The sequence below is a fragment of the Magnolia sinica genome, chromosome 4 (assembly GCF_029962835.1).
Source record: "Magnolia sinica isolate HGM2019 chromosome 4, MsV1, whole genome shotgun sequence".
Lineage (NCBI taxonomy): Eukaryota > Viridiplantae > Streptophyta > Magnoliopsida > Magnoliales > Magnoliaceae > Magnolia > Magnolia sinica.
The window spans coordinates 113,878,833-113,895,300 of NC_080576.1; the positions used below are offsets into that span (position 1 = coordinate 113,878,833).

Consider the following 16,468-nt stretch of genomic DNA (forward strand, 5'->3'; position numbering starts at 1 on the left):
TCCAATTCCATGTCTCACCCCAGATGGAAAACGGATTGCTCAGTACGCCCTAATAGTACTGAGTAAACTCAGTTGGGCCCACCTTGAATGAATGTGGTTTATCCACACCATCCAACCACTTTTTCATCTAATTTAAGGAGTTGAACCTAAAATTGAAGTATATCCAAAGATTAAGTGGATCATATCACAGGAAACAGTGGGGATAATGATTTTCCCTGTTGAAACTTTTTTAGGCCTCAAAGTAACGTTTATTTATCATCCAACCTGTTCATAAGATCACGCAGACATGAATTCAGGGAAAAAAACAAACATAATCTTGATCCAAAACTTATATCCCTCCAAAGAAATTTCAACGTAGATGTTTAAGTCAACCTTTTCCTATGGTGTGGTCCATTTAAACATTTTATATGCTCAATTTTTGGGCTCATGCCTTAAAATTATCTGGTAAAATAAATGGACAGAGTAGATAAAATATGTAAATCATGTGAACCTCACTGAGCTTACTCGGTACTATAAGCGTAGTGAGTTACCCCGCAATCCGCTTCCGTCTCGGTAACATTCTGTGGGCCCAATAAAGGTTTCGGCGGTGGACGTTATTATCTCCGACATTTATTGTGGTGTGGCCACCTGAGCTTCGTACATGCTTCAATTTTCGGCTCACATACTAAAATGAGTTGGAAAACGGATGGACGGCGCGGATAAGATACGCACATCACGGGTGGGCCCTACAGAATTTAATCAGTACGCAATTCATTGCCTCTCCGTGCCGTGCGTTTATTTTCTTATTCCCTCCACTAATTTCTTCACGCGCGTCGCCACACCCCGGTGGAAACCGGGACGTGTACGAATGAAGGAGCGATTCGCGCAAATCATCGTCGGTAGCATTATCAAAGCCAAGATAAACCGCCGACCTTCTTCTCCCTATCGGGACTGCCTTGCGATTCCATCGTAAACAGGCGGCGAGCTCGACTTAAACGTACGCCTCTCAAACCACCATCTATAGAAGGAAAAAAGTCCCAAGAAAGGCTTACCACTAACGTACGCCCTAGGGGTAGAACACACGGGCCAAGATGGCGCATCGGCTGCTCAGGGATCTGGAAGCTGACGGATGGGAGCGTTCCGATTTCCCCATCATCTGCGAGTCGTGCCTTGGCGATAATCCCTATGTTCGAATGGTAAAAAATGACAATCCCTTTCTTTTCTAGGGTTTTTATTTTCTGAATATGTATACTATACGATGTATTTTGTTTTTTTTCCCTTTCATATGCATTTTTGTGTGTCGATACATGGATTAAGTGGAATTTTGATGATTTGTGACAGTCGGCTAGATGAACTGTATGTAATGGCCCATCACATGGCGTTAAGAATCTTTCGTACTGTGGGACCCTCGGTGGTGGATCGGAGATATCTGAATTATCTCTTCTATTGGATGATCCTAATTGTGTGATTGGGACTGTTAAATACGGACCATTGGTCGTGGTTACCTGTTTTTGTCCGATAGATAGGATAATCTGGCAGGGGAAATATTAAGCATGGACCATGCCATGATGGGGTCCACCAGGTCTTTGGCTATATTAACCCTTTTGTTAGGCGACTGAATTGCCATGTTTTGGATGCGGCAACATTGTTGGTTCGATCTACAAGTATTTCGTTGAGCGGGATAGTGTGATTCTTCAAGTGGTATAGTGTGAAAATACAAATATGCAAATGTCATAGCTATTGTTGTTTGATTTATCTAGCTTCTGTCATGAAGTATGGCCCATGTGCCTTTGTTTGATCTTAAGTAGAGATTCATCTCAACCATCCACATGGATGAGATACGGTAACACGGTGTCATCATCAGCTTCGAATGGTGAGCCATCTATGTTAAGGCCACAATTCCCCATCCCAACATACCACTGCCAACATGCTATGAGAATGATTGAGAGGGGCTGCTACCTTATTGTGGTTCTTCCATCTCTACCCTATCATTTGCTTATTTTAGGGTATTGCATCTTTTGGGACTTAGGTTTAATTGCATGTGAAATCCATATTGACGTTGTGGATATTTTAAGGGTTTGAGAGTGAGTGGGCTAGTGTGTCCATCTTTTACAATATCCTATATCAAAAAGGTCGAGCGTGTATAAGTTGAAGGCTTTGAGGGGGCAAGGGGATGGCTTGAAAGGATGTGGATGGAGGTAGTTAGAAAAGATTTGATGATCTATGGTCTAATTGAAGATCTAGCCCTTGATAGAGTGGAATGGCGGAATACGACTCAAGTAACCGACCCCAATTAATTGGGATAAGGCTCAGATGATGATGAAAAAGGTTCAATCTGGACTGTTTGAAGCCTAAGGAGTGAGTTGGTTCAAGTTGAATGCTCTAGTAGGGCAAGGGCAAAGGCAAGGGTGCAAGGCCTAGAAGAACGTGGGTGGAGTTAGTAAGAAAAGACCTGAGGACCTTGGTTTAATTGAGGATATGGTCCATGACAAAGTATAATGGCAACACAGGATTCATGTAGCTAACTACTGACTCTAATTAGTTAGGATAAGATTTAGATGATGATGATGATGACGACGACGATGATTTGAAGCCTAAGAAGGTTCAACGTAAACTATTTAAAAGCCTTCTCCAACAGTTTTGTTGGTTTTTTTTTTTTTTTTAGTATCTTGCACGATGATTTATCAAGACTAAATGCCTCTTGTAGCTTGAATATGTGGTTGTTATTGGGCTTGCAACTCTCCCTAACTCACTGGTCTCTCGTAATAAGGCTGATGGGCAATTAGCAAGTGTCAAGTATGTTGATTGGTACTCTCTCTTGTACATGTTTTGAAGGTTAGGGAAATTTTATTTCATTATGTCTTTTCTTGACACGTTATTTAGTCACAATCAATGGGACCTTCATAGGATTTTTTTCATGGATCTAAAAAAGAAAGAGAGAAAAAAAGAAGAAGATAATCCAAGGCCACTGAGGTGGATCTTTTACTTGGCAGGCAAGGTTCAAAATATCTCTCCTCTGTCATGTAGATGAACCTAGCTTTTGTGTGATGCAAAGGCAGACCAAGTCGTAGATATGAATATGATACTTAGATGCTTTGAGGTGGTCTCGGGCTCAAGATTAGTATCCAAAAAGGAGAGACATTCGCAATTCGAATGAATGAAGAAGGCGAACATGTCATAGCTAATGTCTTTGGATGCAAAATGGGTAGGTTACCTTTGTCAGATCTGGTTTGCTGCTTTGTATTTGGCAAGTTGGCGAAACACTTGTGGGATATGGTCATGGAAAGAATTGAAAGGAAACTCTCGTTATTGAAGATTAAATGTTTCTTTAGGGGAACAAGTCACACTAGTTTAAGACGCTTTCTGAAACTTACTTCTCTATTTTATATCCCTATTTCAATGCCCATGAGAGTCATCCATTGCATTAGAAAACCTTAGAGAGACATCTTATGGAGTAGGACGAGTGAGGAAAAAAGAAATTCAATTTGCTCGGTTAGAAAGAAGGATGCCTTACAGATAAGTGTGGGAATGGGACTAAAAGATGTCGATGTTACGAAATGTGCATTCTTGGGTAAACGGTTATTTAGGTTCGGATCTGAAGGTGAGAACTTAATGGAAGCAAATCGTCATTAACAGATATGGCATTCAAGAGGGAGGGCAGTTCACCCTGCGTTCTTCATATTGTAGAGCTTTAGACATTTGGAAGGCTGTGATAGGGGTTATTGGTGACTTCTCTGGTGGTGATTCTATGTAATGGGTAATGGATCACAGACTTGCTTCTAGGAGGACCCTTGGCACAAGGGAAGATCGATCACATGTAATTTTGCTTGACTGTGTAGACTGTAGAATCACATCTAACAAGGGTGCAAAAATTTCCCAGTGCCTAAATATGGTGGGAATTCTGCAATATGGCCACCTCACTTCCTTAGGAATCTATGTGTGGTGGTTTGAGGAATTTTCCCTCCTTCAAGAATGCATTTAGAATTCTGCTTTCCAACCACAACAAGTTGATAGTTGGAAGCGGAAGTTCGAAAGGTCTGTGAAGGACTCCCAAAAGTCATTTTAAGGCTGCCAAAAAATGGTGGGATCCATAAAAAAACTGCCTCCCTTGTACATGGTGGTAATTCTTGAGCCCCATCGCATGATCTTCTTTGCATGGCTAGCTGCTAATTGTAAAATCTTGACAATCAGTAGCCTATATTCCGAAGACATGATGATTACAAATGGGTTAACTCTATGCTTGAAGGATGAAAAATCCGCCAATCACCTTTTCTTGTGTTGTGAATTTGCATTTACCATCTGGTGGAAGATGCTAGCCCTCTTCAAGGTGCAATGAGGCTAAGATGCTGGCCCTCTTCAAGGTGCGATGAGGCTAAGATGCTCGGCCTTTTCAAGGTGCAATGCAGCTAATGCATTATTGGATGCAATCAGTGTTTTAAATATCGACGATATCGGCCGATATATCCCATGATATATCTTGTATCCCACCAGTGCGATACAAATCGCACAAGTAGTGCGATACATCCCACATGTTCGATCCGGTGAGCATTTTCAAATTTCGATTGTTTTAATTTCTGTAAATCATGTTAAATTGGTGTCGAATTTTTACAAATCCATGATTTTTCATGTTCATAGATTGGGAGCTTTGATTTCGAGATTTGGAGCAGATAGATCAAGTTGCGGAAATCGAAAAAAAATTCAAAATTTCCAAATTTCTCCCAAATCGTTTGCAATCTTTGTGTCCAAACATCAAATTAAACATATATGTGACCTAAGCTAGTGATTATTCTTTTGCTTTTGAATGTATTGCTTGTGATTCCACATGTCTTCTTACATTTATAAATTATATGAATAAACATTGAATATACTTGCATCAATTCAATTAGACAACACATAGATTAGGACCTCATACAAAGAAAACCTATTATGTGTACTTGCTTTTTGTAATGTTTTGATTTATAAGTGTGTATTGATGTCTTTTTTAACAATCATTAAAGTTTCATTGAAAAATTCAACCAATTTCCCAATGTTTCCCCATGTTTCCAACAGCAATGATACATTACACGATACAACCGATATATCCCATGCGATAACCGATACGTATCCGTATCCCAAGAATGCGATACGTAGCACGATACCGATATTTCAAACACCGGATGCAATAGTTTATCCAATCTAGACAATGGGGATTTCATACCAAAAGATTGAGAATCCTATGAAAATTGGTAACACCATCAGTTTGTTGGTCCATCTAGGAGTGCAAATATAGAATGTCGAACAATAAGTTGGCTACTGTGGAGATGGTCTTCTAGAAAGCAAGGAGGATAATCATATTTTGGGCATTAGGGAATGTGCGTTTTAAGAGCTGTAACGTGCTGGATATTTTGGATCTCTTGATATCTCATGTTTTATGACCTGGGTAGGAGGCCAAGGGATAATCTCTCATCTTCCCTCATCCTCCCTTTCTTTATTATTATTATTATTATTATTATTATTATTATTTAAATTTCTGTTTCTTTATTTGGTTTTGAATAAAATCTTGAATTGCAAGTTAAAAGTCCAGAAGTAGCTACCAACATGAATTATGAGTAGAAGTTATAGATGATTTTGTCTTGATTATTGAGGTTATATTGCGTTGGCTTATACTTAAAGAGCTGCTATGTGCCTTGTAGGTTCTGTTTACTATTTATATGCCATTTACTGTTCATAAACTGTTGTAGTACAAAACTCAATGAAGATTGGTTGGTATTTGGTGATAACCCTTCACTATTTTTGCAGACAAAGGCAGACTTTGACAAGGAATGCAAAATTTGTACCAGACCATTCACAGTTTTTAGATGGAGGCCAGGTCGTGATGCGAGGTTTAAAAAGACAGAGGTTTGCCAGACATGCAGCAAGCTGAAAAATGTTTGCCAAGTTTGCCTGCTAGATCTTGAGTATGGCTTGCCCGTTCAGGTTCGAGATACCGCTCTTGCCATAAATTCAAACGATGCTATTCCAAAAAGCGATGTGAATAGGGAGTACTTTGCAGAGGAGCATGACCGGAGGGTATGTCAATACCTTATGACTATTAATGAATCCTTTCTTTAATGCATGTCCTCTTTTTATCTTATTGCCAATATCATGTGACTGTTTCTCGTGTTGCAACACTAAACCTCTTGAAGCTGTTTTCATGCCTTCTGCTCTGTTTCAAAATTTCTTTTACCATAGGCTATGCTGGCTCATAGCTTACATTGGGTTTGGCATGACCTATCTTTGCAACATTGGTTTGCTTGACAATAAGGCTAAGGTAGACAACAACTAATAAGCTTGATTAAGGAGATCACCTCTGCTGGCTTTAGCTTTTGTTGAAAGAAAAATCTCCCTTTCAAAACAGATATGACTACTGATACCGTCAGTATGCCCTAGGCCAGTTAAGGCAGGTGTAAGAAAGCGACCCCCCTCACCAAAAAACACCATTCCTTTACCCAATACCAGAAAGAATGATACGAGGGAAGAAGGTGGGGAAGGATCAGAGGGTGGTTCAACCAGAAATGATTAGGAATGAAAGGTTTGATAGGCCATGCTATCACGTTGGGATAAGGCATATGGAGATCATCAGCCAACTTTCATACTGACTGCAAAAGGACGTGCCAGTTTCTGTTGCGAATGAACATGATATTCGCCACTATTCAGATGTTTTATCACCATTGTTGATGTTCATCTTTTCCACATGAAAGGGTATCTTTTGTTACAGTAGAACCAGAAGTGACGTGGGTTATTTAAGAGTTGAAGTTGATTTGCTTTACATAAAGAAGATACCAATGAACTTCCATGAAGAAATAGGATTGCGTACTGAGTTACTCAGTACGCTCTTATCGTACTGAGTAAACTCAGTTGGGCCCACCTTGAATGTATGTGGTCTATCCACGCCATCTATCCAGTTTTCCATCTAATTTAAGGGGTTGAGCCCAAAATTGAAGCGTATCCAAAGATCAAGAGGAGCATACCACAGGAAACAGTGGGAATAATGATTTCCACCGTTGAAACCATGCTAGGCCCAACAGTGATGTTTATTTGTCATCCAACCTGTTAATAAGATCATACAGACATGGATGAATGGAAAACACAAATATAAGCTTGATCCAAAACTTCTGTGGCCCCTATGAAATTTTCAACAGTAGAAGTTCAATTCAACTGTTTCCTGTGGTGTGGTCCATTGGAACATTGGATATGCTTCATTTTTTTGGCTCAAGCCATAAAAATATCTGGCAAAATGGATGGATGGAGTGAATAAAATACATAGATCATGGTGGACCTCACAGGGTTTACTCAGTACGCTAACTGAGTTACTTACTACGCAATCCGCTCCTTCCATGAAATGGTTACATGGGATTTAGCCAATTGTCTTGACTGTGGGGCAGAGGAGTTGCATGATCAAATGGCCTCTAGCTACTGCACCTAAGTTCCATTGGATGCTTGTTACAGACCTGTATATGGGATGGTCATTGGTGTCTAGTAGTCAAGCAGCTAAGATAATACTTTACCGTAATGCTATAGTACTTGGTCTCCTTTAAGCAGCAGATGTACACTGTGTTGTGGAGGAATCTTACATTGGCTCGTGTATCTGAAACACCCAGATTTTTCTTCCAGCTGAATCCATTTGTCTAGATACTTGAACACCAGGAGTCACCAAATAATTCTTAATATGATTCCTTGTATTAAAGAAAGATTGAAAAACTTTGAATTTAAAACATAAAACAACTTAATTTCTACATAATTGGTCTTAAAATGCAAAACCACGCTCACAAAAAAAGTTATAACCATTATGTTTCTTATTGTTTCTAAATCTCTAATTTAGTAAATCTTTGAAACTTTAAATTTATTTATTTTTTTAGATTAAAACTTTGAATATCTTTTATTGATGAAACTTTTAAGTTTTTACTATATGTTTATTGTCTTTGTCCGCTATTTTATATATATATATTAATTATGACTACTCTGTCGTCTCAAAAAAAATTGCATTTATTCCAAAAAGGCTCCAAGATGGAAAAAAAAAAAAATCCTATTGCTTCATTTGGTGGCCAATCGATAGATGGTTAAGAAAGAAATTACCACATCAGTCTACATTCAATAAAAAGGTCAAATATTCTACATGCAGGATCTTTGAATTTGGCTGCTTTCAGTGTGCATCTTTGGTGAACGAACCATCCATAGTGAGGCCCACAATTAAACATTTGATCGCTGACTCGTGGGTCCCACTTGCACAAATCGAAAACCCAAATAATACTGTACAAACGACAAACCTTTAGCCCGAGCATTGTAGAATGCCTTGTCTGGCACACTGATGCACCCTAGCCATTAATCTTGGAAGAGGGATGCACTGCTGTATCAGAGGACTTGAAGGCAGGCCCCATTCTACCATACGTGCCATGAGGAGTCTTAGATATCAGCTTCTGTCCAAATATGCGTGTGAATGTATACAGTTATACAATTCCATTCGCATGGTTATTTGAATTTGATTAATTGTTGAATATTTGATTAGATGGAGTTTGGATCTTATCGTCATCTCTAGCACTCCAATACTCTCATTTGTACAATGACTACATGATCTTTTGAAATAAAAATTACCCTCTTTTGATGTCTTACAAACTTGTTGGTGTGACTCCATCAAGCCTCTTGAGGAGCTATTCTCTTCTTTTTATTAACTTTGACTTCAGAAATAAGGTATACTAATTCCTTTTTATGCAATTAGTTTATCTCCTAATCTAGTTGCATGGTACACTCATCTCAACATCACTCGTGGTCATTTTCATTAAATTGAGGATGTAGCTGTAAATGCCCCATTTTCACTGTTGGAACAAAAGTCTTGATGTTAATACTGAAGTAAGATACCTCTCCAGTGAGAGCTGTAACCACCAAAACCTTGTCATGCATGGCTAGGGTAGTCTACCCCTTGAAGAAATCAACTGTTGGACCGTACTTGTAAGACCTGGCTGATATCCACTCTATCACTCCTACAAAACCTTTAGCTTGAGCATGGTGGAATGCCTATACTCACACACTGATGCATCCAAGCCATGCATCATAGAACACATTTGTGTAACAGAGGATGCATTTGATCTATGTGTGAGATGGAGTCTGTTAAAATACATCGTGTATGTGAATTTATACAGGATACAGTTTCATACTTGCTGCCCCCACCAAAAAAAAAAAAAAAAACACACACACACACACAAAGAAGGAAGTTGCTGGGTAGTTGAATTTGGATTATATTAAGTTTTTTTTTTTTTTTTTGAAAGGTAACTAGATTGCATTAAAGGAAAAGAGGAGAACAAAAGAGAGGAGACTGGGCGGCCGAGATGGCTAGCCAGTTAGGCTCCTAAAAAGGGAAAATTACAATCCTGCATAGAAGCTAAAGAAGAAGCCCATTCAATCAAGAGATGAGTCTTGTCTGCTGATTAGATAGAGTTTGAGTCTTATCTTCATCTCTAGTAATCCAGCCTGTAAATAGGTTCATTTGTAATGTGTAGAAGACGGACTACATGATATTTTGCAATAAAAATTTTAGAGGACTATATTTTGAAATAAAAATTACTCCCGTAGTCCCTTTTGATTAACTACATTTGGATTTCTCCTCCTGGTGTGGTGCCCTAGAAACTTGTTGTTGCAACTCTGGCATGCATCACGTGGTGCAATTCCACATGGTTATCCTCTTCTGTTTATGAACTCTGGCTTCAAGAATCTGGTACATTAATTCCCGTTAGTTCATTTTGCACAAACCACTGCAATTAATAAGAAGGATTCATGTGAGGATCCGCCGTATTTTGTTTAGAATGTCAGGATTGCTAATCCCTGCAATTCTCTGTTATATATATACACTAATCCGGGTAAATTTAGTATGTCTGTAATTTCTTTGTAGTCTTCGGAATGACAGCTGGTCATCTCTGTAAGCTTTTGCTCATTGAATAAACTTTGGAATACTTCAAAAAACACACGCACACACGCATGCACGCACATGTCTATTGTTGATTCTTACACTTGCATGATGAAAGATTGCGGCCAAATGGTCCTCAGCTTTTACACACACATTGTTGATTCTTACACTTGCATCATGAAAGATTGCGTCTAAATGTTCCTCAGCTTTCGCACACAAAACACACACTTGTCTATCATTGATTCTTACACTTGCATCATGAAAGATTGTGGCCAAATGTTCCTCAGCTAGAACAAGAATGTGGTTGATACTTGATATCTCACTCCACCATGCACATGGCTTGGGTATGTATGAATTGGGGCTTTTGGAGTTGTGGACCTTGCTGTTGTTGATCCATGGTTTAAAAATGAAAGAGATCTTACCACCAATTTTGCACTTCTCCCTACTGAACATTGACCATTAGCCAATTGTGTTTCCTCCATCAATTTGGAAGCTGCTGATAAAATTACAAGGATCACCCAGTCTCTGTGGATTTCGACCTCTGGCTACCTATATGGTAGGATATACTAGATTGACAATCCTGAATGATCATACATACCACTGTGACCCTGCCATGTGTATGATGGAGAGAGGGCTTCTACCATATTGTTCTACTGGCTCTATCATATTGTTTTGTTGTGGAGAGTGACTTTTCTAATCCATTCACTGTGGATCTCAGAGTTGAGTTACCTTTCCGACTGTTAGTCGTTATAACATGTGTGAAGTTTATGGATGAGATGGTTGATTTGAATTGTTTAGGGAATAGTTTAGCCGTCAAAAGTTTTGGGTATCTTAAGCTTTTGCATGCATATATAACTTTATGAGCATGCTTCTAAATATTTGAGAATACATATCATGTTTCCTTATACCTATTGTGTATGTGTATTTGACGGTTGTTGATATGATGTGTACAGATGAATTGGGGAACCCCAAGTTTTACACTAAATGGACTGATATGGACACCGAAAGCTCCTTTTCTCTTTAATTTCTTGCTGTTTTTCTTTTATCTCTTTTTATATTGGGGGAATGGAGCTTCGCGGTTTGTGACTACATCTACTAGATTTGAATAAGAAATACGTGAATGAATCAAAGCCTATTTGAATGAATTGAAGTTTTAAGCACCAATTAGGGGAAATCTTTGGGTTTCATTTGACCTTGTGAGATTTTCATGGATTCCAACATAATAAGCTGTTAACTGGCAAATCGTGTTATTTAATGATATGCTTACTTCTACATGATTTTCACAATTTTTGTTTACTTATGTTGGTTTTTTCTTTTTTCATTTGTTAACTATTTTACTTTGGTTATGCACTGTTGTTATGTTTGATTTATAGTTCTATGTAACTAAGCTTTAGATTTATGTAAGTATGCACTTATTTATGTTTGCGGCTATTCAGTCACCCCTGATTCACTCGAAACTCTTTAGTCGAAATCCCTCAACCCTCCATGGATTCCAAGTCTAGAACTGCGAGGTGTGGTGATTGGAAATTCCAGAGGTCTTCATTCAACACTAGACAAACAAACAGTGACAATTATACCACAAAGTGAAGCACGTGCATAAGACATTCTGAAAATACAAAATGGATAACAAAATTGTCATTTTCCCCTTGTATGCTATTTTCTTCTTCTTCTTTTTTCTTTTTTTTTTTTTAAATTTATAAATTTTAACTCAGAAAAATTCATACTGGTCTGAACAATATGGGCACCAATATCCCCCTATTTGTATTTACTTTTGGGCCACCAGCTGCAGGAACATAAACCAATATTTTAATCCTTGCTTATGAGTGGCAAGTAGTTTCTATGCCCTGGTAAGATGTTAAGATAGATAGAGATGATTACCTACTGCAATCATGCTACTCCGGCATACAACCTTGTCTTTCCTGCCAATATGTCACATGCGTAGAACATGCTAGTCCATAAAAAGTGGGCCCCAATGTGAAGATTGCCCTTTTCGAAAGTCAGGCTGGTCCACAGATCAGGCAGGTTACCCTTCACAGTGATAAAAATGATGGACATCCAATGATCTGACTCAAGAGTAACATGTTCCCACCAATTCAGAGGATCAGCCTGACTTTCCTGCTAGGACTTCTTAGTGAGTGTGACCTATTTCATGGCTTGGATGTGCTGCAAATGCGACAAATTGGCCAGAAAGATGGGTTTGCATGATACCTTGTGTGCTTGGGTTTGTTGGTGATCATTTCTCATTGAGATGTACATTTTCATCACATGCGCTTTCGGTAGCCAATTTTCATGGCTTGTGTAATTTCCTTCATACTCTTTCTTTTCTACTGTCTTTTACAGGCCAGAGCTGGCATAGATTATGAATCTTCGTATGGAAAGGCACGCCCAAATGACACTATCTTGAAGCTACAAAGGACAACACCCTATTACAAAAGGAACCGAGCACATGTTTGCAGTTTCTATGTGCGTGGTGAATGCACAAGAGGTGCAGAGTGTCCTTATCGGCATGAAATGCCTATTACAGGGGAGTTATCTCAGCAAAATATAAAAGATCGTTACTACGGGTATGTAATTCTGTCTATTATTACGAAGCCCACCTGACTGCGGTTTCATCTTTTTCTTTTAACATGTTGATAGTGTTATTTTTGCATTTTTATTTCATAATTTCACCAAGTGTTGTTGCCTTTTGTTCAATCTCTACACTCGGCATGTTTGTAAACCTATAATCACAGACGATGCCTGAGGGTCATACTATTCACTGAGTATCAGTGCTATGATGATGATGATGATTTTCCTATCCACAGATATGGCCACCTTCATCGCTTTAGGATCATAGAATATAGTTGAAGTATGGTTGTTATGCAACGTATTCATATTACTTAACAATGGATTGTTGGACTGTCTGTTACAAAATATATTATGGAAACTGATAAAATACTGATGAACTTGAAAAATGCATCTGGTTTTACCTGGTTTCTCATCTCGTTCTTTTCCCCTGCCCAACTGATTGAATTATACTCATGAAGTGAATTATAAGCTCATTTGAAGTTAAACCTATTTGAGAAACGGAAACTGTCCACCCCCCACCCTTTTCCTCTCTATTTGCAGCCCACCCCCACCCACCCCCCCCCCCCCAAAAAAAAAAAAAACCCCATCCGTCTTTTCCTCTTATGATTAGATCAAAGATCATCAGCATTGGATTTCCCAGTCTGTTACATCTCTCTTTCATAAACTCGAGCCCCACAAGATTTAGAATTTTGGCTATAATCCTGCATCTTTAGTTCATAAATCAAATTTCAGAAAGCATTGCGCAAGTAGCCTACTTTTCTGGAGGAGCCATTCATGCTATAGTCATTTACTAAATTATTACCAAACATTTTTAAAAAAAGAAAAAGAAAAAAGATATTTATGCTAGATGTCTCTTTGAGTAATAATCCATCGCCATTCAATGACAGTTGGCAGGAATCTATAAGAATTTCAAAATACTTGGTTTCAGAAGTCCATTTTGAAATGCATGTTAAGATTCAAACCAGTGATGTTTGGATGTCGGGAGATACATGTGCACTGATTCTCCATGCATACAGTCCTCTCCAACATGTTATTTGCTGCATTATAATCAGAAATCTGCAATTGATCACGTATCACCACTCATAACGAGGCATTTGGACATGCTCCAAATGGGTGAGGACCTTGATCATGCATCTCTGGATGCATGCTCCTATCCATGTTCTGGTCTAATGCAAACCAACTGAAACCAATGTTTAGGTCATTATTGATCGACTTGGATTCACTTGATTCAGTCCAAGCTCAGATTACAGAAATCTGCCGAGTTTAACTCTGAAATATACAGCATTGTTTGAAAGTGATCTGTGGAAATTGGTATTTTAATAAAATCCTGATTCTGGCAGGCCCCTTGCTTGACACATTTGTTATCAGTTTCTTTTAAAATCACATCATTCGAGAAAATTTCTCCCATGGCAAGATTTCCAAACATTCGCAATCTTCCAGTGCTTTCCCCTCAAAATTACATCTTGAGACTGATGCCAGGCACAATCAGCATCATATGAATGTCCTGATTTTCTTGGGGAAATCACAGTCAATACACAGACTAAAGATCAGTTTCTGATCATTTTGGGCTTTAAACTGTATGTAAGTTTTGATTTTCCACCTCTATTCCTTTTTCTCTCAAATGGCTTATCATTCCTGCAGAGTCAACGATCCTGTTGCACTGAAATTACTGAACAAGGCAGGTGACATGCCATCACTTGTCGCCCCCGATGACGAGAGCATAAAGACCTTGTACGTTGGTGGGCTCGATGCGAGAGTCACGGAACAGGACCTGAGGGACCACTTCTACTCCCACGGTGAGATCGAATCTGTACGCATGGTGCTTCAGCGTGCGTGTGCATTTGTTACGTACACAACCAGAGAAGGGGCCGAGAAAGCGGCAGAAGAGCTCTCGAACAAGCTCGTCATAAAGGGTCTGCGATTGAAGCTCATGTGGGGAAAGCCTCAGGCTTCAAAGCTGGAATCTGAGAACCAAGACGACGAGTCCACGAGGCAAGGGGTGGTGGCCCATGGAGGGATGCTGCCGAGGTCCGTCATATCGCAGCAGCAGAATCAACAGCTCCAACCGCCGGGGACACAGGACCAACCACCACTTCACTACTTCAACATCCCACCGCCAGCCCCACCAGAGCGGAATTTATATCCGTCAATGGATCCTCAGAGGATGGGTGCTCTTGTACCATCCCAAGAAGCGAGTGGGTCCGGTGATGCCAAAGCAGGCCTGGAGAAGCAGCTGCCGCCGCCGCCGCAAGGGCATTTTGCTTATCAGGGCCTGCTGCCACCTCAGCAGGGTCAGTATCCACCGTACTATCCGCCTTATGGGTATATGCACCCACCTCCGCCGCCGACCTATCAGCCATTTCATCCACCGTATCCTTCCACAGCAGCAGCCCCACCTCCCGTCCCTCCGGCAATGCAACATCAGTATCCCCCGGCCCCACCAGGCTCCGCACAGTAATTTTTGTTTTTATTTTTAATCCTTTCTAAATACAAGAATTGGGTCATCTGATTAAGTTAGCCTTGGAATTTGTTTTCTTGATTTTCTTGGCCTAAAATTGCTCATGGCTCTTTGCTCAAGATAATTAAACTCAGTATTGTTTCTTCTTCTTCTTCTTTCCAGTCTTGCCCTTGTTTTGGAATTTTTGGTATGGGTGAGATGAATGCAATCCATTTGATGAGACACTGCAAGTTGTAGCAACTCGTAGTTGCATTGGGACACGTAGACAGTCCAATCCTTTGATTTAGACTGCTCAATGGGTTCCGACTTGCAAATACCACGCTGATCTGACCATCTTAACATCTGATCGATGCTTCCGAGGCACAGTTAATGGGCTACTTTGTAAATATGCTTTTTCTAACAATCTTAACCATCTGATCTATAGCCTGTACTTTGGACGGTCGGATTCCTTTATGAAGAAAGAGGTCCAAACAACGGGTGGGACCATCAATTTGTTGGGGTCGGTTGTGGATAGGTTATGATTCTGATTAATAACTTCTGTGAAGCAATCTTAACCGTCCGGGGAAAAAGGATGGCTAAAACAAAGTTAGGGCCAGATCAATGATGGATTGGATCATCAGATTAGTGTTATTTTTTGCATGGTAGTCCTTGAAATTCATTACCGACTCAAATGGACAGTTTTAAGTGACCCAATGCAACGAGCACTATAGTCATTGGAGCATTTGTCTTATTTGAAAGCTCAGTTGCAGCTACACATGTAAATGTGGCACTTGTGTAGGACATCTGACTATGGGGTGACACCCCCCCCCCCTGAACTCGACAGAGTCCGAGTTAGTTTAGACGAGTTGCATTAGACCTCAACGAGTCGTCCACCCATCACATATGCTTCGAAAATATTCTCATTTAGTCTCTGATCGCTCAACACATTGCCGCCATGAAAAAGATGGGCCCACTGAGAAGATCTTCCGGCACAAAAGGGGGGGGGCGCTGGTTTGCTACAGTGTTGGAATCGGTAAAGAACAGACAGTCTGACACAATGCACAGGTGTGGCCCACCCAGTGAGCGGATCAACCGTATGTCCCACACAAATGTCATGTTAGAAGATAAGGTGGTGAGTCGTGTGGTGGCCGTTGATCTGTTCTTCGGGTCTAAGTGGGGTCCCGTCATATTGTATAAGTAAAATCCACTGTCTATCAGACCGTCTGTATAGAAGACAGCTAGATTGAAAACTCACATGGCCCACACCAGTGGAAACAACCTGCTTGAGTTTTGTATGGATGATTTTTGTATTAGATCATCATCCTGGTGAGTATGCCTGTCAAGGGCCTGGCTTCCGACTCAGGGATGAACGTGATGAGGTGACTCCTCTCATAGACTTCCCAAATCCACAGGAAGAATGGAAATAAATTCTATAAAATTTGATTGATTGATGAAATAAATGAGTCTACAACCCTTTAAATAGGGATACAATTTACTATTTTTAGTAAGTGTCGCTACTCTTAAATCCTAACTGAGGAAAAGTTATACTTAAACTAAAACTTGCTAAA

The 16,468-nt window shown here is 39.8% G+C and overlaps 1 protein-coding gene across 1 annotated transcript; it reads left to right on the forward strand.

Annotated features, from left to right (window-relative positions):
- The first annotated feature begins 799 nt into the window (after window positions 1-799).
- Window positions 800-15,070, forward strand: LOC131243937 (zinc finger CCCH domain-containing protein 40-like). The gene is made up of 4 exons (XM_058243574.1): window positions 800-1,175; window positions 5,758-6,027; window positions 12,236-12,459; window positions 14,105-15,070. Exons 1-4 carry the CDS (start codon window positions 1,071-1,073, stop codon window positions 14,919-14,921), a joined length of 1,416 nt encoding a protein of 471 aa, XP_058099557.1. The 5' UTR covers window positions 800-1,070; the 3' UTR covers window positions 14,922-15,070.
- Window positions 15,071-16,468: the final 1,398 nt, after the last annotated feature.